This window comes from Mycteria americana, chromosome 1, assembly GCF_035582795.1.
Source record: "Mycteria americana isolate JAX WOST 10 ecotype Jacksonville Zoo and Gardens chromosome 1, USCA_MyAme_1.0, whole genome shotgun sequence".
Taxonomy (NCBI): Eukaryota; Metazoa; Chordata; class Aves; order Ciconiiformes; family Ciconiidae; genus Mycteria; species Mycteria americana.
The window spans coordinates 131,416,757-131,438,416 of NC_134365.1; the positions used below are offsets into that span (position 1 = coordinate 131,416,757).

The 21,660-nt window shown below is 35.8% G+C and overlaps 1 protein-coding gene across 1 annotated transcript in view; it reads right to left on the reverse strand.

The window, feature by feature from the left end:
* IL1RAPL1 (interleukin 1 receptor accessory protein like 1) overlaps window positions 1-21,660 on the reverse strand; it is a 674,122-nt gene that overhangs the window by 150,885 nt on the left and 501,577 nt on the right. Inside the window, exon 5 of the mRNA XM_075491887.1 lies at window positions 17,025-17,099. Coding sequence (XP_075348002.1) covers window positions 17,025-17,099 — 75 coding nt within the window. The remainder of the gene's footprint in view (window positions 1-17,024; window positions 17,100-21,660) is intronic.

Below are 21,660 nucleotides of genomic sequence, written 5' to 3' on the forward strand. Positions count from 1 at the left end.
AGCAGGTGTGCTGAATTCAATAGTATGCATTTTAGCATTTCTCATCAGTTTAGTCCGTTCCAGAAGTAAGGTAGTGCCAGAGATGGGAACATGTTTTATGTATTGCTGAAACTTGAATAGGCTTCTGCCTGCAAATAATGATCATTTGGGATCAGTGAGGAGAAGAATGCTAATAAATACCGCCTTGAAATCTGTAATCACTACACATAGTTGGTACTGTACATATGCATGCAAAAGATTTTTTTTACATTTTATTTCCCATTGAAAATGCCAGTGTGGATAGATGGTCAATGCACACAAACACATGGTCTGATTCCTTGCAATGCTGCTGAAATAGCAAATGAAAGCTGTGCTAAGCAGCATATTTTTGGATCTTAGCGCAAGGACTCCTTCTGAGATTACACCGTGACCTGACAGAGTTTTCCATAGCCAGAAATGTCAAATGAACACTACAAAGGATCACTGGTGGATTCTATCTTCAGAGTCCTGTGGGGTGCCTGGCAGCTGCAAAATGCCTTCTAATAAGAAGAGTATTGAATAGATTGTGTAGAATTTTTTATTTACATAGTATAATTTTCAGAGATATTTGTACTCTAAGTTTTGCCCTTCTTTTCTTTGCCTTTCTTTCTATTCTTGACTGGGAAGGTAGTGGTAAAGAAAGAAGGAGAAGACAGTGTCCTTTATAGGGTTCATGGAGAGGCCAGCACACTGGAGAAGGAGGGACTGAGGAGCAATAACTGTAATCTAAATCTTTCTCCCAGGAAAGAGCAAAACAATTATTACCATTGTGGTAACAGCTACTGTGACTAGGTATCACTAGTTGGCATTGCTCTAGACAGTCCATACATAGTAGAATAGAAGTCTTCCCTCCAAAAGCTTGCAGTTTTTGCTTGTGGAAACATGGAAAAACATGTGGAGACTACAAACCGAGTAAGTTTTAATAATTTTAGTCACAGTTTGCTCTGCCTGGTCATCACCAGTAAATGTATTTCAGTAACAAGTAGTCTGAACGAGGATGATACCTACCTTAGCTATTTCTGCCATGTATGAAATGAACAGGTATCTGAGTGAGTGTTAGAGGATTTTTGATGCTCCTCTGGTGAGCTCAGGTAAGGATGTGGGACGATGAAGAGGTTTCTGAGATAATGACTTCCTCTTGTTCAGTGACTTATCTGTCACTTTTATGGAGGATCCTGGGGAAGGAGAAAGTCTCTTCTACTCTTAGGGTATTTGGGTGAAGCTTCAGCAGGAGAGGAAGTCCCTTTCATTACAGGAACTGCCACTTAGGAAGCTTTTGCTGTTCCAAAAAACGCTCTTTCACGCAAATCTTTCTTGCTTTACTGCTACGAGAAGTGTCTGTCCCAACTCGGCTAGCAGTATAGCCAAAGACTAATTGGAAACTGAATACTTGTCTTTTAAATGTCTCTCAGATATACAAGTGGAGAGCTGTCCATCACTGGCAGGTATTCTAGCTCTGCGAAAGGCACAGTGTTTGAATCCCAGATAATCCTTTGCAGTTACACTGGAATAACTCTCCGGAAATAATAACAGGAAAAGAAGGCAGAGCCCAGACTAGAAAATCATCATTATTCATCACAAGAGAAAAATATTTATGATAAGGGTGGGTAGGCACTGTCTAAATAGTGAAAGCCAACTATTTTCAAAGAGAAATATAAGAAACAGAACTGGAACTGAGGGAAAATTTGATGGCTTTGGCCTTTTTGTGAAGGATATGTACGGGAGCAGTACTGCATGTAAAAGTCTCTATCTCCAGCAGGCAGGGAAGATTACTAAAGAGAAAAGCGTGCAACCCTCTAGAGAGTGAAGCCTAGCAAGGAGAGAAGGCATATTTTACATGTAGATAGAATAAAATATTGAGAGTGCTTTTTAAGTCTTTTTAAAGAAACAATTATATTGTTTTTCCAATACAGAATTGATTCAATTGTCCTCAGGCTTTTGAATCATTTACATCCATAGGGAGATGCAAAATCTTGAATCCCTATTTAACTTATGTAACTAGAAAGGCTTTAAATTGCAAAGACATCTGAAGTTGATTGGCTAAAGAGAATCAGAAAAAGTTTGGGTCTGGAGAAACTATTAGAATTCCTTTCAGTGCCATACTTCTGAAATTAGTTTTATCATTACTTATGTATGCCAGACTTCTACCTCTCTATTTTTTTAACTTACTTACTACTCCAAGCAGCATGTTTTTAAAAAGTGAAGTTTTAAAAGAAACATATATAATTTTAAAAACCTTAATAATGTTACCTACTTCAATCAAAATTCATGTAAAGATTCTGCCAGAGACACTTTTTCCCAGCATTAGTCATTATTAGAAAAAAACCCTAACATTAATGCAACACAAATTATTTCCTTTAGCTACATGTTAAAGATTGTCCCTCAAGTCACGTACTTCCAGTTTATTTGTTATTGTCTTATGTTTTTAAAGAGGCAACACAGACCTTTACAAGTCTTGACCTTTACTAATGATTAACTGATTCTTCTTCTTTCTTTTTTCTTTGTTTTCCCTTCTCCAATCTTTGCTTAGAGCAAAATAAATATTCTTTGGAGCAATGTTTTAAGTAGGCAGAACTCAGTAGCACAGGTGCATAAGGAAGAATGAAACCTATTGAAAAAATTTTCTTTTTATTTTCTTTCCCCAGTTTAAGTTCCCATATTGAACTCCAAATTTAACAATAATTTTTTTAATCTTTTTTTTCCTATTTATTAGAAAACAGTCAATAGATAAAACCCAACTTCTCCTTGCCTCTTAAGACACTTTTATGGCTTACTACCATAAAGACAGTGATGCAGGATGTGGTTTTTCATCTGTGTGTAAGATAACATGGTTTTTATGGATTTATTGTTATTCCACACAGCCTGTAAAATCTACAATTACTGTAATCTGGTTTTACTTGTGCCTGTAATCTACACAGGCAACATGTGGATGCCAGAATCCAAAACTTTCCCTTTAAAAAGCTACATTTAAAGGTAGACTGCTGGCTTTGAAACAATATATCCTTCTATATCCTTCATAAAAACAATAATAAGTATTGGGTTTATGTATAGAATTTACTAGGGAGTAAAACTGATGATACTTACATATCATGTTGGCTTTTCATTATTTAGACTGTATAGTTTTACATTTCCTCTAGTTTGAACTGTAAAATTATAACAAAAAAAACCAGTTTTACTTTTGTTCAGGTTTTGTTACTTTTGTCTTCTGACCTAGCTGAGTATATTTCAGTGCTGCAAAATATGAGCTGCAAAAACAGCTGGTAATAATTTTTAGATGATTGTATTTTATTGGTGATTTTTCTAATTAATTTGAAAATAAACCCAAAAGTTTAGTTCAAATACAATATCATATTGTATTTTCATAAACTAAGTAAATTTATGTACACGTATTTACCTCTATATATAATTCATTTGTGGGTAGGTAAATTTCAGATGTTTAATGTATGGAAATACACCCTTCAAATCTGACATATAAGTTATCATTCTGTATGCAAAGGTCATAAAAATTACATATAAACAGCCTCCTTTATTGAATGTATTTATAAGATAGAAAGACTTAATGGTATGTCCCTTCTTTAAGAAGAGCTAAGAAAAAAATGGGACTTCCTAGAAATGGCATTCACATATGACAAATTGCTGTACGGCTAGCAGATAACAGAAGTGAATATGAAAAAGAGTTTGAGGTTTCAAAGTAGAATATAACTTCTGATGTACGCAGCAGTGTGCGTGCACTTAAAATTCAGTGCTTTGCAATAGAAGTTAAAATGGTTCAGACAGTCAACTAATTTATCATTACTAATTCTGAAGGAGCTGTATTATGTTACATTCTGAACAGACTAAATAGATATTAGACAGATAATTTAGTAAGGATTCAGTATTGTTCTTTAACTCACAAATGTGTTACCACAGTTTAAGGAATTGCATAACATCTTCTTTACCACTGTAAGTGATAACGTGTACTGTTACCCATTTCAAAAGCAAAGAAAATCCTGCTGTCTTAAACTTCAGCAATGCTTTACCTTGCATTTACAATGCACTGAACACATATTTCAGGAAATGCTAGTAGGGGTCAATTACTGAGGCTCAGCTGATCTACAACAACTCAGTCACTCTTGAGACCCCAATTAAGTGACTTGGAAATAACCGGCAATTATACATACACCACAGTTTCCACCTTCGGTCATCTCTAACTAGTCAAGTCCTCCTCTTCATTTGTGGATTGCTTGTAAACTGCTACTGGCAGTCCAACAGTTTTCTCTGTGTATGTGGGTTGAGGAGTTGTAGAAGTAGCACCTAACATACCAGGCACTTGTACTGAAGTGGCATCAGCTCCACTCCCAAATCTCTTTGGCATGTCCCTTACCTACATCTCCCTGGGATCAAGATTATCAAGGAATCTGACACTCACTACCCACCACTGTCAGCAGTCTGGTAGTTAGGGCTCTTCCTGTAGCGCATTAGCTTGGTCCGCAGCCTCTCTCAGCTTCGTCTTTCTACTCTCTCTCCATCTGCCTGAAACCTCTACTGTCCTGAGGATTTAGACAACTCCTTGAAAAGCTCAGACATGCTGAATACAGACCTAGAAATAAGCTGCTTTAAATTCTCTTCTTTCCGAGAAGAATTAGACTCATTTCAACCCTAGAGCATGGGCTGCCACCCGGGGGGTAATCCAGCCCCCAGATTAATGCGACCTTTATGTAAACCATGCCCTAGATCCAGTGGAGCCTCCTCCCATGTGGCCGTTCAGAGCTGCCTCCAGGCACAGCCCCAGCAGTGAAATATCCGCCCAGTGGGGCGACTGCCAAACGCCCGCGCGGATCCCCTCATCCATTAGGCTAATTCTGAACGAAGCATAGTGAATTCAGGACACAAAACCTCATGAATTACATTTCATGCCTTGGGATATTATGGCAGCTCAGAGGAGTTTGTCCACACCCACGCTTGTTAACAGATTGCCCCAAAGCAAAAGAGGAGATAGGGGCAGGGATACTGCGGAGTAGTTGGTGATAGATCGATCAGAGACACCATCTTGCCATAATAAGGATAACACTTCTAAATGGCAAGCAAAGCTCAAAGGAGGAGATGTTCAAGCTCTAAGAGGTACTGACTTCTCTTGGTACAGTCTTCTCTTTTGATCTGCTTCAGACTGGAACTCTACTTCTAATTACACAAAAATCTTAAGCAAAACGGAGTTGAGCAAAAGAATGTGTGCAGACACTCGCCGAATGCAGTGAGGGTGGGGGTTTGGTAGTTTGGCACATACAATGCAGACCACAGCAGCCCCCTATTCTTACAGAAAACTCTGGTTTCCAGTGTAAAGAAAAAAAGTGAAAAATTTCAAAAGCAAAGTGATTTGCTTTTAAAATTATTAATTTGGAAGCATTTTCATTGATGATTGCCTATAACATAAAGTCAGACCAAAGTAAAAATAAGATATCCCACAATCCTAAGATTAGTCATACGATATCTTTTCAGTGTGTTGTACAGATAAAGTAGAGTCAATAACATTACTTGTGCAGGTTGTATTAAAGTCAGTACATTTTTTCCATAACAAAGCAATATTTCAAAGGCAGGAACAATCCTGAGATTATTTTTTTCATGCCACTAAGAGGAGCAACTAAAAAAAGTCTGAAAAATAAATCTTCTGACATGACAATATTAAAAGACTGAAAATTTACCAATGAAAATATCATCTGCTAAAATTAAAATTGTCTTTGAAGTTTGATGAGCTGTATGACTAAAATCAACCTTTAAAAATATTTGTTATGTTGTTCTCAGTTTTGCTAATTTATCATGTATACTTCTGCTGAAAAACAAGAACCATCAGCCAGTATGCTTTTTACTTATATAAATGGGTACAAAGGAGACGAAGCAAGAACAGCTGATAAACAAAATTAACTGAATGTCTAATTAAACAGTTGATATGACTAACATACTTTGTTCTTTTATCAGTAAAATGTGTTCCTTGCTCTCAAGTTTCTGTAACTGGATACCAGATAGCCAATTACATAACTGTGTGATTCATGTATAGCTTTAAATAACATCAAAATAATGATGGAATTATGTCTTGTGTTTGGTCATGGTAAATCATTAATACATCTCAGTTTATGTAGTTACATTTCAATGAATTTAATAGTCAAAAATACAAACACATTATAAGACCTGGGCTATAAATTTCTGTGATATACCATACCTGTGACATTTCCAGTTATAAAATGCATGGTGTTAAATGGTTCAATGTAAAATGTTTCTGAAAGTTCTATTTAAAATAGTTTTGAAAGCCTAGCATTCACCTGCTGTGTATAGGTATTATGAAGGAAGATATTCACACACTCCAACTTCAGGTATGTCAACCCAGATGTCTAAACAGAGTTTAAAATCCTATACAGTGAATGGAGTGAGTTGACAGTGTGCCAAAGTCCAGACAAAAGCCGCTTCGACGGGAAGATACAGGTAGCTGCAGAGCAGTTCTACTCCGATGTGATATGATTTATGCCATACAGGTGCCTCTTGACCTATATCGACCCTATGGAGAACCTACTGTGACCAAGCATTGACTTAGAGTGATGTTTCGTAATCAGTTTGAGCCAAAATACCTATAAAGCTGCCTCTTCCCCACTTTTCTCCCTGGCTGTGCACTCCCACTCTCACCACGTCTTGGCACTAGGGTTTGTTGCACCCATGTCACCATCAGCATAGTGAGCCATCTAGCAAAAATTGGTTTTCTTTCCTTTGGGATTACTTTTCAACCATCTCACAAACACTGTAAGCATGAGCGCTGAAGCTGGCTTGAAAGGAGAGTGACAGGGGGCAGGTGTCAGAGCAGCACAGATTTACACTGCGTTAAAGCAATTGTGAAACATCACACCATTAATGGCTAACCTAGCTGCCAGGTAAAATTGTGTGCCCTTGAGAGGCTCCATTGACTAATTCAAGAACCTATTTGAGGCCGAGGTCTCAAGCTCGACAAAGTGAACACTCTTCATTATATATAAATAGCAGGAACAAAAAGGTATTGACAGCAATGGAAGTTAGGCATCTAAATATTTTTTGTGTATCTGACTCTAAATGGATTTTTATGTTTTTTGATAACTTCCTCTTTCATGGTGACTGTGTCAGAAGCATTTTAAATGGAAAACAACAACAGAAAAAGCAGTTTGCATGTCCAGAGATTCCAGGAAACAGTTGGTAGCAAAATTTGCCTCCTCCTCAGACCTCTCTCTCCTGTAAAAGTAGAAGCTTGTACACTCCCTTCCCTCTTGAAATGCTGATGTGCTGGCTCAGACTGCCCTGGAAGCCAAACTCCATTTTCTACCTACCCTGTTCTCCTTACCTCAAGGCGAGACTGACATAAGGAACTCGCAAAATAAAATAACTCTGAAAAAGGATGCAGTATTCATAAAACTGAAACAGCAGTCAGGGAATTGTAACACGTACCAATGCTCTTAGAAAAGTCTTTCAAGTATACTGAGTTATTCTTTGCATGTGTCCATCCAGTAAATACTACAATAGCATTTTAAGCCTTACTTTAATTTTTGACTTAAACTAGGTTGAACTGTTACTGTTGGTAATGCATTTGCCTATGTGTCTACTATAGTAAGTAAATTATTCTGAACAACGCTCTGGACAAACTAAAGATCGTTCATTCCTCAAAAGTAATTCCAAATAATTTCAGTCTTGAACTTTGCCTTTGTAAATGTAACTTTTGTTTGTTATATTTTTGTTTTTACAAAGAAGAATAATCTCACTGATTTGAGTATTCACTTGATGGGAGGAATTTGCGTTTATAAGCTTTATAAAATACCTGATCTTTCCAAAGCATTGGGAAACTAAAAATGGCACTTTGGATACTCTATCTATCATAAAATGTCTGTTTTGACATTCATTACAATTTGACAAAGGAAAAAAAAAGAAAAAGAAAGAAAGATTGTACAATATTGGCTGCTTTATTTGTAAATCATCTTTCTTCATATAGGAATTGAATCTCCATATTAAAAGTTGAAAATGTCTTCCAAAAATAAATCTTCTAATTTTGACTTAAGTGGGATGAATGTTCTGTTTCAAAGAAACTAGTGAGAGATTAAAAGCACACCCAACAAACCCACAACATCTCTCTACTAATATTTAAACTATAACAAACCTGTAGGTATCTTTAGTATCAGTCTCTAAAAGTATTGTAAAATCAGCACCAAGAAGCTAGTCCTCCTATGATTTTTAATGAGCAGAAATGTACCATGCATGCTTTTAGAAATCCCATGAAAAATCTGACCCTGAATTAATTATTTAAAAATACAAGCATTTATTACTTGAAATGAATTGCCTAGAAAGAGCTGTGAAAGAAACAAAACATATGACCCTATAGCCTCACATCTCCAATCTATCCATTACATTAATGTAGAGAGCTGTAATTTTGTAATGCTTGTTGTAATTTTTTCTTAATAACCCTAATGTGGGTTAACTGAAATATATGCTTCATTTGTTTCTGTAGTGAATGTGAATTGTCACTTGATATGTTTTATTTCTTGGTAAGTATGACATTTTCCTAATGTTTCCTTTCCTACAAATATTTTCAGTTATTAAAAACTAGTTATTAATACCAGTATATTTGTAATATAGCACACATCTATTTAAAGGATACCTTAAGCAGTTGAAATGACTGATACATTAGAAGGTGACATTTACTGCAGAGTTCAAGGTAGATACCCAAGACAGGCCTCGCAAGTAACTAGATCCTGAGCTGTAAATTTAAATTCTGGTTTTACTGAACTGAATGCCTTCTCTCTCTTTTAAATTCCTAGCTGCACGGTTCTCAAGAGTTACCTCTGAGTTCAGCGTAACAAGTGTTTAACCCCAGTTTCTTTGTATTTGGATTTTTTTGTGTATTCTTTCAGACTGGTGTGAAAACTAAGAGCTGAAAAAATCTCTTGTTTCAAGTGATATTTTACTTTCTTGTGTGGAACCAAGAAAAAGTAACTAAGTAGTCCATTGTCACAATTCTACCTTAGGCAAAAGGATAAGATATTAAAAGAGGACAGATTGTGGAAAATACTGTTGTGTTATCTTTTGCTTATAGCTGTCTAGTGCATTCTGAGAAGGATATAGGGCACAAATTATGATTGGCATGTGAGTGTTAAACACATTGCCGGTAATTTGTTGTCAAATATGAAATTCGAAATACTAATCATATGTATCTTATTATTCTCAAGTCTAGCCCAAATCAAAGGAGTTCACTGACCTATAGTTCTTGATCATGCATTCATCACTACCAAAGTGTTATATGAAGGTTTACAATACATACCATAAATAAACTATTATTGGATTTTTTTTTAATCAATTATGCTATGTAGCATCAAATTGAATTTCCATTAGTCTTTTTTTATTTGAAAGTTCCTCAGATATTAAATAAAATATAAAATTAAATAGTGAATTGACCATTTATAACAAATGTGTGTTGAGTATATCTAAGGATACTATATCCTGTATATTCTTCTCTAATATGCTATGTAAACAGACAAGAATAGCACCTAGATATGAACAATCTGAACTTTAAGTGTTACACATCTGTTAACAAATATAAAAAAGATCCTGTTCAACTTATTGTTTCAAAATATTCATACTACTATGATGTTCTAAACTGTAAGAATTTATGACAAGTATTTAAGCCCCTCCAAATAACTTTCCATTTTCTATTGACATGACAAACTGTCAAATCCCTAATAATTATTGCCATTAAGAATGCATGCAGATGGATTTTTCAGAATGAAACCTGCATACACAGGTACCTACTGCAAGCACAAAACCTTAATACAAACTACAAATCCATAGTACACCTAAGACAGAAACAATGTTCAATGCAGCTTCCTGTAAACCCACTCCTAATTCGGACTGCATGAGCATATGCCGACTTCACCGATAATGCTGGAAAGCATTTGTTCTAGAACTGGAAAGCAGACTAATTCCTGGGAGAAAAAAACGTGTACTAGTGTTCGTCGTTCCACCAATAGCCCAAAGACATCCTTACTGAGATCAGCTTTACATGTGAATACCATTGCTGCTCACAAGAGATCTGTATCTTTAAAGCAGAATATTCTGAGGCGTTCATTAATTTAAAATTGTTATCAATCATTAATTTAAAATAGTTTTCAATGATAAGTGCTTAGGACACAGTATTAAATTTTTATTTTGATACTCACTACTTAACATTGTAATGCTTTTCCATAGTACCATTAAGAGATGGGGATCTTTTTTTGTATGCAAGGAAACGCTTGTGTGTCTTTCAACATTAGATACAATGAAGCACCTACATATAATTTAGAAACAAAAAGTATATTTTGAAGCCAAAACTCTGGCAAAAATGATCGCAGAACAATGTGACTCCTGATGTTTCAGATTTACACAATTACAGTCTTTTTAGGACTATAATTTCACAGGGTGGAAATCATGTACTGTATGTGCCTATTTCTAAATTGCATTTCTTGGTATATGGTATTCTGTATTTATTATGATCTTAGTTTCAGTAAGTTATATCCCACTGTCTCCCACAGAGAATTCTTACAAAAGTTTTGCTGTACCTGATTATACTTTATTTTGCTAGTAAGAGACATATGATTTTTGGTTGTTTAAGAAAGTCTTAGATAGGAAACCAAATTTTTGGATGATTATCCAACTGATATGGAAAATCTTTTGAGGTTCCACAGTCCTCTCTCATACTATAAAAATAAACTGGATGTTTACCTTTTTAATAGGAAATGTGAAAAACTGCACAAACAATCTGAAATAGAAAATTCTCATATAGCTAATCTGTAGATAAAGAATGAAATGTACATAGTTGCAGAGAGACTGAACAGACAGACACTTTTTAATGCATTAAATCCTATTTAGATGTTTAACACAGAAAGTACCTCAGATAAGTATGGTATATAGTACCCTCTAGAGCAGACATTTCGTAATGGATTATAACCTAACCTGAATAAAGGAGTTTCATTATTCCATCATTAATTCAGACAATTGTTTCCCAGACAAAGCATTAATAAAGTGAGATAAAATTTGTACAAATGCATTGTTAAGTTTTATCTATATGTGTGTGTATATATATATGTTATATATATAGGGAGAGGTTAGGTATACATGTATATGTATTTATTCTCAGACGCACACACAGATGGAGAAAGAGAGAAAAAAAAACAGTTAAAATACATAGATAAGCTATTTCTAATTATTTTAAGTATGACCTTTTAGGGTTTGATTAAATGAGGAAAAAGAGTGGAAGGAAAATCAGTTGACATGTTGTCACTGAGCTGTAACTGCAAACTTTTCCTTAGTGCAGTTTAAAGTCTCTGACCCACTTATTATCTCTTTTTTAGTAAACTATGTTTGGCCCTTCATGGACAGCCTCAGCTACAGAATAGTTGGATTAATGTAATCTGAAAGTTGGAAGTCTAAAGAAGGGACTATAGGGTACCTAGGAAACATTTCTCTTTTTTTTAATAATCCGATTTTAGTGATTAAAATTTCCCTTATTACCATGTGGTTTTCTTCTTCACTAGATTTCCCCCCCACCTCCTGAGTCAAGACCTTTGGAAGTCCTCAGTCCATTTTTACTTTAGGAACTTACTTCTATACTATACTTCTCCATTTGGAATTGGAAATCTGAGCTGAAAATGCCAAGAAAAAAGTTGAAAATTATTTTCTTTCTTTCCAGTAGAATGTGTAAAACAGCATGTATGAGATTTTGGTCAGCTTGTATCTGGTTAGATTAAAAAACTACATATTTCAAACATTTGAGTTTTCATGAACCAGTCTGCAGTTAAATCATTAACTGTGCAAGTGAGTCTTTAAGCAAAGTTTTTTCCATTGAAAGTCCTAATATTTGACTAGGTGAGTATACTAAACTGAACTTTAGCCCACAAATTATGATATGATATTAAACCAAAACATTTTAGAACAGTAAGGCTAGGAATTTCTCAATGAAAACTTTCTTTTAAAATATTATGTTAATCTAATAATAGAATATATCAAAGAACCAAAGTGTCCAATTGGATCACATGATTGAAAAAAAGATCAATTTGGTTTAAAGAATGTTGGTGTAATCAAAAAGATAAATTTAAAAATCCTTATATCAGAATGAAAAAAAATTCTGTTCCTGTTACAGAGTGAATATAACATTTAGATGAAATGTGTAGAGATAAAAATTAACAATTTTAGATATTCTTTCATTTTAATTTTCATCCTGAAAGGAGGCACGGATTGCTAGTTATTTCATATCACTTCAGTTAATTTATTTATACAACTACTGATTAAGCTAGTTAAGGAGGGCTTTTATCATTAACAAGGCCAATTTGTGTGGAAGATTTTTATGACAACACAGTGCTATAAATGAAGTAGCGTTCTTCTCTCCCTGATGATTTACCTCTGGAACTTCTCTGTATTCTTATTTTAGAAATAATACATTAAAAGCAGTTTTAGTGACATTTTTTCTTGAATATGTGTGGGGAAGAGGGAGACAAAAGCAAGCCCCAATTCACTAGGTAATAGTCAATTTAATTTTATTGAAATAACGCCCTAAAAAGAAATAGAAAAAAAAATTCACTGCATATTTGGTCACAAGAGTAATTTTTTAGTATTGGATGAAATTCAGGAAAACTAATTTCATTCAGATGACAGAGAAAGTGTTTAGGTACCTGTCCAAACTTATCTTTTAGGTCTATTCATATAGTTCTGGGAATCCTGTATTCCTTTTTTCTTTTCTTTAACATCAAGCCTAGCTAAAAATAATTCAACAATTGCTTTATTTTTCTAGGTGAATTTTGGCATTTCAAATTACAGCCTTGTGCAGAACCAGGAAACACATTGAAAAATGGGGAGGATACAGGCTAACTAGCTTGTGAGGTGTTTAAAATAATTATCGAGTTTTGGTTTTTTCTAATTCAGATCCATTACTGCCTGTTGTGGAGACACACCTGCCTTCTTTAGTAACATGAATATGGACCAACAGGGTACTAAAATTAGATTTTCTTGAGTCAGACTAGAAGTATTCTTCCTGTTTCCTTGAGGAGGAGAGATGTTTGACAGTGCTGGTGGGAAAAACAATGTTACCTGAAAGACAGGTGAAACTGAAAAGACTCAGAATTTACCAATACAGAAAAACAGAACATAATTTTTATATAAATATACATATCATGGATATGATATATTTATATAATAAATATGAACATCTACATTAATTTAGAATTAAAAATACAGTTAGCTGAAGTTTTAGGTTTTTCATATGTAAGAAACAATATTAATTCCTTTCTGAACAGGTCTGAACTGAAACGTTTGTATTTTTATTATTGTTACAACGACTTTTTATGTTAGCAGGGATTTGTTTGTTTGATTTTGTTAGCGTGTTGAGGGTAAGAGGAAGACTATTGTGAGACGCAGTTCCTTGGGTCATTATGTTGTTCCTCATCACCTGTGCCTTGCCTCCCCTTGCCTTCCATTCATTGCCTGCTTTTCTTCCCCTCCCTAGCATATGCTGCGGCCAGTCCATAGGGTGGCTCAGAGCTGAGTGGGAAACACTCCTCATCTCCTTATAGCTCCAAAATTCTTGCAGGCTGCATACTTTTGAAGACTGTATTTGACATGATATTCCATCTGGAGTCATTGTTTCCAGAGAAGCAGTTTATATCGAGGTCACCACAGTTACCCAAGAACCCTTTTAACAGGAGAAAAGCTTGAAAAGAAAACAGTATTTTTACCCTTGCAACAGGATTAAGTTATTGATTACAAAATTGGAAGTGAAGTTACAAACAAAAAACATTAAATGCAGATCAGGATAAGCTGGGAACTGATCTTTCTTTCCTCAGCTAGGACTTCTCTGCTTCATGCTTTGGCTAATTCATGCTGTCTATTAAGAAAAGCTTTTGAGAAATGAATTTCTCCTTCATTTTCCATCCTGTGCTTCTGTCTTCTGCTTTTCTGGGTACTATTCAGCGTGATAAAAAGATATTTCGGATGAGGTCTCAAGATTCCTGTGACTCTCTAAGGTTGCTCATTGCAGTGCAGCCATGCTTTACACTCTCCCAAACATCAGGTGAATAGCGGGACACCTTTCCCACAACCAATTGCGGATAGCTTGACCGTGATGGGAGCCTGTAGGTTCATAAGATTGAGAAGTGCAGATTCTCCAGCTCTGGTTTCTTTCCTTTTGTCTTAGCAAGTCAAACTGCAGTTGCTAACTTATGCCATAACACTCCATCAGTCACCCCTTAGAGAAACTGCTTCCTTAATGTGCAGTCATCTTTTGGTCTGATGCTGTTTTATGGAAGCCATGCAACACAATAATACAACAGGTCTGTGTCCCCATGACATTATTTTTAATTGCTGGTGTAGAGAAGAGACCAATATATGTCAGCAATAAATGCCAGATATCTCTGTCACTCAGCAGTGCTGGAGCCAAATCAATGAGATACGTCTGCAGTCTTCCCACCTTGATTTAGACACTCCATGGAGGTACCTTGTTTAAGAACTAAACTCCAGTAGCTCCTTCAGCAGCAAACACATTGGGGTTACTGAGGGCTTCCTCAAAAGTGTGCCCAGCACCACTCCCAGAGGCCTGCCAGCAGGGGAAGGTTTTTGAGGTGAACCATCACTATTGACGTTTCAGCACACCCTGTGCACCTGCAGAAGCACACACATCCCTGTAAATTATGTATGCAGCCCCCAGGGCATGCCCTGATACTTGCAGCCTGCTTCATTTCCAGCTGAAGGTGGAGAACTGCGAGGCAAGAAGCACAGAAACGTGGGGCAGAGCAGGGATTGCCCCAGCTCCCCACTGCACTGCCTGGGGACCTGCTAATGAAATCCCAGACTACCTCAAGCTCCTAGTTCCTTGCTCTCCCTTTTCTGTGCCACCCATTCCACTTCTCCCCCTTCCACCAACACATTTATTTTACAAACAAGGCACAAAAGCACCATCCCAAACACATTCTGGAGGACTAACGTTTTCTGGCAGTGTCTAGACGAGTCTGCAACATGTGGTCACCCCAAGCCTCAGGTGGGTAGGAGGCTGCTGACTTAGGTAACTATCTGATGTTTGGCTAAGTGAATCTCAACGTTATACCAACGTTAAAATATTTTGCATATTTTGCAGGATATGGACTGGCCTCCTGAAATGAATGCTAGCTTTCGTCAGTGAAAGTGAAACATAGACTTTTCAAACATTATCTAGCGGGACCAAGACATTAAATCTAAGAGTGGAAGAACGTAATTTTTGTGTCAGGGAACTATCATTTTTTTGCACTTGCTCCAGTTCTCATAGGCTTTTTCACAGGCTTTTAAACAACAAATTAATATATTCTTGTAGCATCTTGATATAAGGCTAAGTATTATAGCTTCACATTCATTTACAGTCAGACTTTCCCATCTGTGTCTGAAAATGACATTTTCAAATTAACTCTTTCATAGTCTTCAATAGCTATTTAGTTTTCTGAAAAGTGTCTTTTCCAAACCCAGCACTTCTCAAATTATTTAATCTGTTTCTTAGAACTATGAGAAATCAAAGATATGATTAATTCTAAAAATCATAGATACAAAGCCTCTAGCTAGCCATTAATAATTACACTCTTACTGAAATACTCTCACCCATACAGCATATTTAGCAAGGCAACGTCAAAGCCCCAAAAGGTTCTGCCTTTTGGTTTTTTTCATCAAAAATACCTCAGTAAGCAACATTAGTTAGGAAAAAATGTGCGGAGTCACTTTGCTTTCTGTTGCCTAGGCTTGTGTTCAAATGAAAAGGTAAAATAATCTGGAATTGTCATATAGCAAAAGTTTTCTGAGTTGGTATATCAGACACAATACCTTCAGAACAACAGAAATTAGGTCTAGAAGGAAACAGGTTACATCTCCCCTTTTCCATATAATTGTTTCTGAAAACATATATATCAGCATGTCGGAATATTACCTGAATAGCATGAATCATTTTAAGTAATATTTTATGAATATCAAAACAAAGATGAATTATTCTCTGGCCACTATCAGCCACAGGCTGGCAAGCACCATAAAATGTTCTGCCAATGACTGTCAGAATTAATTTGCAAGCCTTCTGCTTTTTCTAGTGTTGTGCTGCAGAATGTACTGAGTTTTCCTTGCTTTATTTCTTGTGGGTTTTTTTCTCCTATGAGATTTAGACAACCACCAGATTTGTTCCCATTTGTTTCTGTAGCTAACATGCTAGAAGATCTATCAATAGGTTACTGTTCTGACACCAAAGCATAATTCCAGTCTAACCTACTGAGGACTGCTTGTTTCTTACAAGCTGCCCTCTGTGCCAATCCACAAAGGAGATGGATTGTTATATCCTGCAAACTGTAGTAACTCATGCACTTAGCTTTGGAGCCTTAATTGCGTGTACGGCAGTAGGAGACCAAAGTGACAAAACATACCCACCATCCACTAGGCTAGAAAAAGTGAAACAAAATGGTTTCTTTATGCATCAAATTTTCTCCATTCATCTTTACATATATATTTGTACATTCAGAATAATCAGATGCTATTATCTTAACTTCTCGCTGTTTGCTGGATGGTTTTAGACCAGTGCATCATTTATACAGAACATCTTTGCAATTCCGTAAGTAATCTCCAGTGCAAAGAAATCTTGCAAGCAGAATTTAAACCACAAAAACCCACTGAATCCCACAGTAAATATATATAAATATTCAGAAAAGGGAAAGTTTAGAAAGAAAAGCTCAGATACACTTATAACTATAGACTTTCAGCAAAGGTAAAAACCAGTATCAGTAATATTCAAGAGCTTAGTATTCAGTATTAATTACTACCAATTTTTTTTTTGTGAACAACAATCTTCTAGATGGTATATGATACAGCTCTGCATGGAAACAAAGTATGTTTAATGCCTTTTCAATGAAATTATTAATGCAAACATACCATCACATTACCATCATACATTAACACATCAAATACCTTCAAACAATTTGAACAGAAATTATGTGTTTGCTGCTTACCTAACTGGGTCTCCTGAATCGTTAGCTTACTCTCCAAGGGGTGTAAAAGCTTTGGTGGTTTATCTGTCAGAGGTGCTAGAAAAGAAAGAAATTCACAAATATAGTTTTCTGATTATTATTGGGTATTGGGTAAAAAAATATCATAAGACTTGATTTTATACCTATTGTTTCAGGAATGCTTTGGTTTTTCTTTTGTTTAAATAATGCTCATGTCTTCAGTAGCTGTAAATATTTTTGCTTAGGGAGTAAATATAGCACCAAAATTTAGAATCTTTCACACACTCAGGTATTGAAGGTACTTGTGTTAAAAAAAAGTAATTTCTTTAAACCTTCACAAAAAACATGCACTGACATGTTACAATTTTGTATTTTCATAAATATTAACCAACATTTCATAGTTTGTTATAACATTTAATTACCTTTCTATCAAATACAGTCATAAACAGAGAAATAATATAAAATCAGTTTATGTAAAAAAATTTTGAATATTTGATGAAAATTTTATTTAAAAAGATATTACCATCACTGAAACTTTTGAAAGTGGAGTACTAGAAAAAGGCTCAGTTTTCAAAATCCAAGGGATGGATACAGTGAAATAATGTCAAGATTCCTAATAAGATGACTTCCCTCCTCCCTTTGATCTACCCTGAAATAATATTAGTAGACTTATGAAATTGTGGAATAGGAAGACTTTTGTAGTGGTCAAACACCTTCTGAAGGTTGTTGAAGCATGTTCAAACTATGCAGCTAAATAGTGCAGCTATTCTACTAGATTCATCATCTGTATACTTAATTCATAGAAGTGACATTGATTATTACTACTTTTGTTGTTGTTAGCAAGTGTACTCTTTACTGATCTCTGACAGATAAGTGCATGCTATATGAAAAAAATAACTTTTTTTTTTAATTGATAGTAAATGTTCACAGGAAAGCTCCAACTTTTGTAGTCACCTGGAACATTTTGATATTTTGCTTTTCGACATTAATTCATACTTCAGTCTTTAACACAGATTATGGGCTGTCAGAGACTTAAAGTACATTTGACATTTTGATATAACTATAATATTTGTTCCCTCCAACTTGTCAAAATCACTGTTCCCTTTCTTACTGACACACACACATCCACACGTGTATGGGTTTAATCTACTAAACACGCTCATCTCCTGTCAGTTGAATTGCAGGAGAGGTTTAGTTGCATTCTCTTTATTATGTTTCCTCTGCACTTTGATTAAATTATTGATGCCCTTTAAAATCTACAGTATTAATTTCAACTTTGCAGCAATTACAGAATGGATCCATTATCAACTCATATGTTTCTGCTTTACAGAGGTTTTCCTTTACCTGACCAGAGCATAAACCCACCCAACTGGTGTCTGGGATGTTAACCCATCAGATCTAGGACTGAATCAAAATACCTCTTCAAGGATGGGAAAAAAAAAGGATTTGGTCCACAGACCTTCTTTCAGTTCATTCTTCCAACAACAGCATCTACTCTCTACAGGAAATCATTCTGTACTACAGCCTTTGGAGAGAGGCACAGCTGTGAAAGACTTTTCGGCAACATCTCTGGGTTGTTACTTTTCTTTACACCGATTCGAATGCTTTTTAGCTCTCTCTGTGTCTTTTTTTTTTTTTTTCCCTGGGGAGCTAAAGTGGGTGGAAAGGAAAAGGATTCAAAATATATTTTTTCTTAAACTGCAAAATTAGTCATTCCCATTTCTTAACTTCTCTGTAAAGGCTCATAATTTATCAGCACATTGCCATTTTTTAAACATCATCTACTATGAATTTAAATTTAGTTTTGCAGTTCTGTCATTCTGAACTCAATTACCATTCATCAGATAATGCCTTCTGAGTCACTGTTGTTCTAAATCTGTTTTGAAACTGTTTGAGCAAACAAAGTTCTCTTATTGTAAGTAGAGATAGAGTAACTGGTAGAGTTAATCTGAATGAAACAAATAAGTAGATTAGAAAACAGTATCTTCCTCAGTTTAAGCAAAGATCGACATTAATTCTGTGGTCCTGTACTTCAGGTCTCTAAGAAGCTTCCTACTTTTAAATGAATATGTACAGGATGTTAATATATGCAGATAAATCATCCTTCAACAACAGTATGAAGTTACTATAAAATCTGTGCCCAATTTAATTTTCCCATTACTTGTGAGATTCAATAGATAATTTAACAAAGAAAATACTACTGAAAGTAATAAATTACACACATAACTGATGTATCAGAATCACAGGAGCATGTAGGCTGGAAAGACCTTCTGGAGGCCAAGTGGTCCAACCTCCTGTTCAAAGCAGGTCCAATAGAGCAGGTTGTCAGGACCTCATCCAGTCATGTTTTGAACATCTCTGTGGATGGAGATTTCACCAGTTCAGGTGTTTCAGCCCCCAACCACCTTGTGGCCCTGCACTAGACTCATTCCAGTACATCCATGTCTTTTTGTACACTGGGGAGCCCAAAATTTGACACAGTGTTCCAGATGTGTCCTCACAGATGCTAAATAGATGCAAAGGAACACCTTCCTGGACCTCCTAGCTAAATTCTTGCCTTTGCCAACTCATGCTCAACTTACTGTCCACCTGGGCTGCCAGGACCTTTCCTGCAAAGCTTTTTCCTTCTCAGTCAGTCCCCAGTTCTGCACTGCTGCACGAGGTTATTCTACTCCTAGAGCAAGACGTTGTATTTGCCTTTGTTGGACCCCATGACTTTCTCCAACTTGTTAAGGTCTCCCTAAACAGCAGCGCTGCCCTCCACTTTGTCACCCATTCCTCCCATTTTGCTGAGAGTGCACTTTGTCTCATCATCCAGGAGTACATAAAATCTCTAATCAACATTAAAACAAAGATACAGCAGAGGTTAACTCTATTCTATATTTTAAAGTGATAGCTACTAATAGTTGTGCCCAGGAAGAATTAATGCTTAATAAAACAGTTCAACTCTAAGCTCTCTAAATTGGGGCAAATATCAGTATTTCAGTGCTGCATTCCCTATGGATGCCTACCAACTTAACACTGTTGTGGGTATGTCTATACTACAAGCAATCACATCTCCCACGGCCAACTCCTTCACCCATCTGGAAAAGCAAAAGCATCCCTGGGTATTCTGCATTCCAGAGTTTTAGGCTGTAGGGAAATACTGTGAATGAGAGTAATATAGGCAAGGAAAATAATCTGAATAACTTGGTATACTTAAAATATCAGATTTTCAATGGTGATTTGATACGTACCTTCAGTCAATCAACACCTTTAGTGTCTGTTATTTTATCTATTTATTAGCCTCCAAATGTATGTATGTTTTCCTGGCAATAAATCCATATGAACTGAGGCAGAAGTGGGAATTTCTCCTACTGCCTCTCTCCCTTTCAAGTTTACACTCTGCACAGATAGCAATATTAATGGACAACACAGAGTTTCTGCTATCTTCATTTAGTTTAGAAACTCTGAAGTAGACCTATGCGTCTCCTATAAGCTGTTTCATATCCTTCAAACCATGGGGTGTGGCATTTTAACTGGGTCAACACACCATGCAACAGGCTATTCAAAATTAATACAATTTTCAGATGGATATATTGACGCACAGTTATCTACTAAATTGAACAACAAAACCAGAATTTAATCCTTTCTTTCTAAACTTTTACTAAATAGCAAGAATCAAACAAAAATTACAAAACTCATAACTACAGCTGGTCTCTTAAACAAGTTAAATACCTGTTTTTCTTTTTTATGAATAGATGTAAGAAGGCAATAATTTTCACATCCTACAAAAATATCCATGATTTCAAAGCACTTCCTGTTCTGTACTGTATGCACAGAACCAGAATTCTTTTCAATGTGTTTAAAAAAATAGAAGGTCCTCTTCCCACCAGGTAGTAGTTATCAACATGGTTGTCATACAGGAGGAACAGAGCGTTCAGATTCCTCTTCTTGCATGAGGGAATTCTCAAGTCTCTTGGCAAGAATCTTAGTTCCTGGATATTATTATCTACCAATGCATGGGTGCACTTCTCCATCCCTCTCTCCCCCCTCCTCTTTTTCTTTCTCTTTCTCTCTTTCCCTATCGTTGTCTTTTTTTTGTCTTTTTTTTTTTCTTTCCCACTTATGAGTCAAGAACCTTATCCCAGACAAAGTTAACCAAAACTGATATATTTCTCTCAAAAAGACGGGGTTTGACAGGTCAGATTCTTTCAAAGAAAAGCTGTTTGATGATAAATCAAGTTTACAGCCCATCATATGTTTGATTTCTGAACCATCACTGATGAATGGTTTGAAAACAAATGTGTCAAACTTGTTTTTAATTAGAAACAAACTAAAGTAAAAAAACCCATAAATTAAGTAATCAGTTCTGAAGCTGTATAAAAATTAATATTTCACTTCAGAGATGCCATTCAGCTGCAGACATATTGATCCTGCTCAAAGAGAAAGTGCCTAAATTCACATTCCATGTCTATCAGATTGGATGTACTTTTAAAACATATTGAATAATTTGTCTTGCGCTGATGAAACTGAGAGCCACCACAATCAGTCACCCAACTGGAAACTAGCCAGAAGATAATATTTTTACATCAGCCACCTACTTCCATATTCCTCTTTCTAAGCTGCTGCTGTAGCTTTAGATGTTTATGGTCACGTG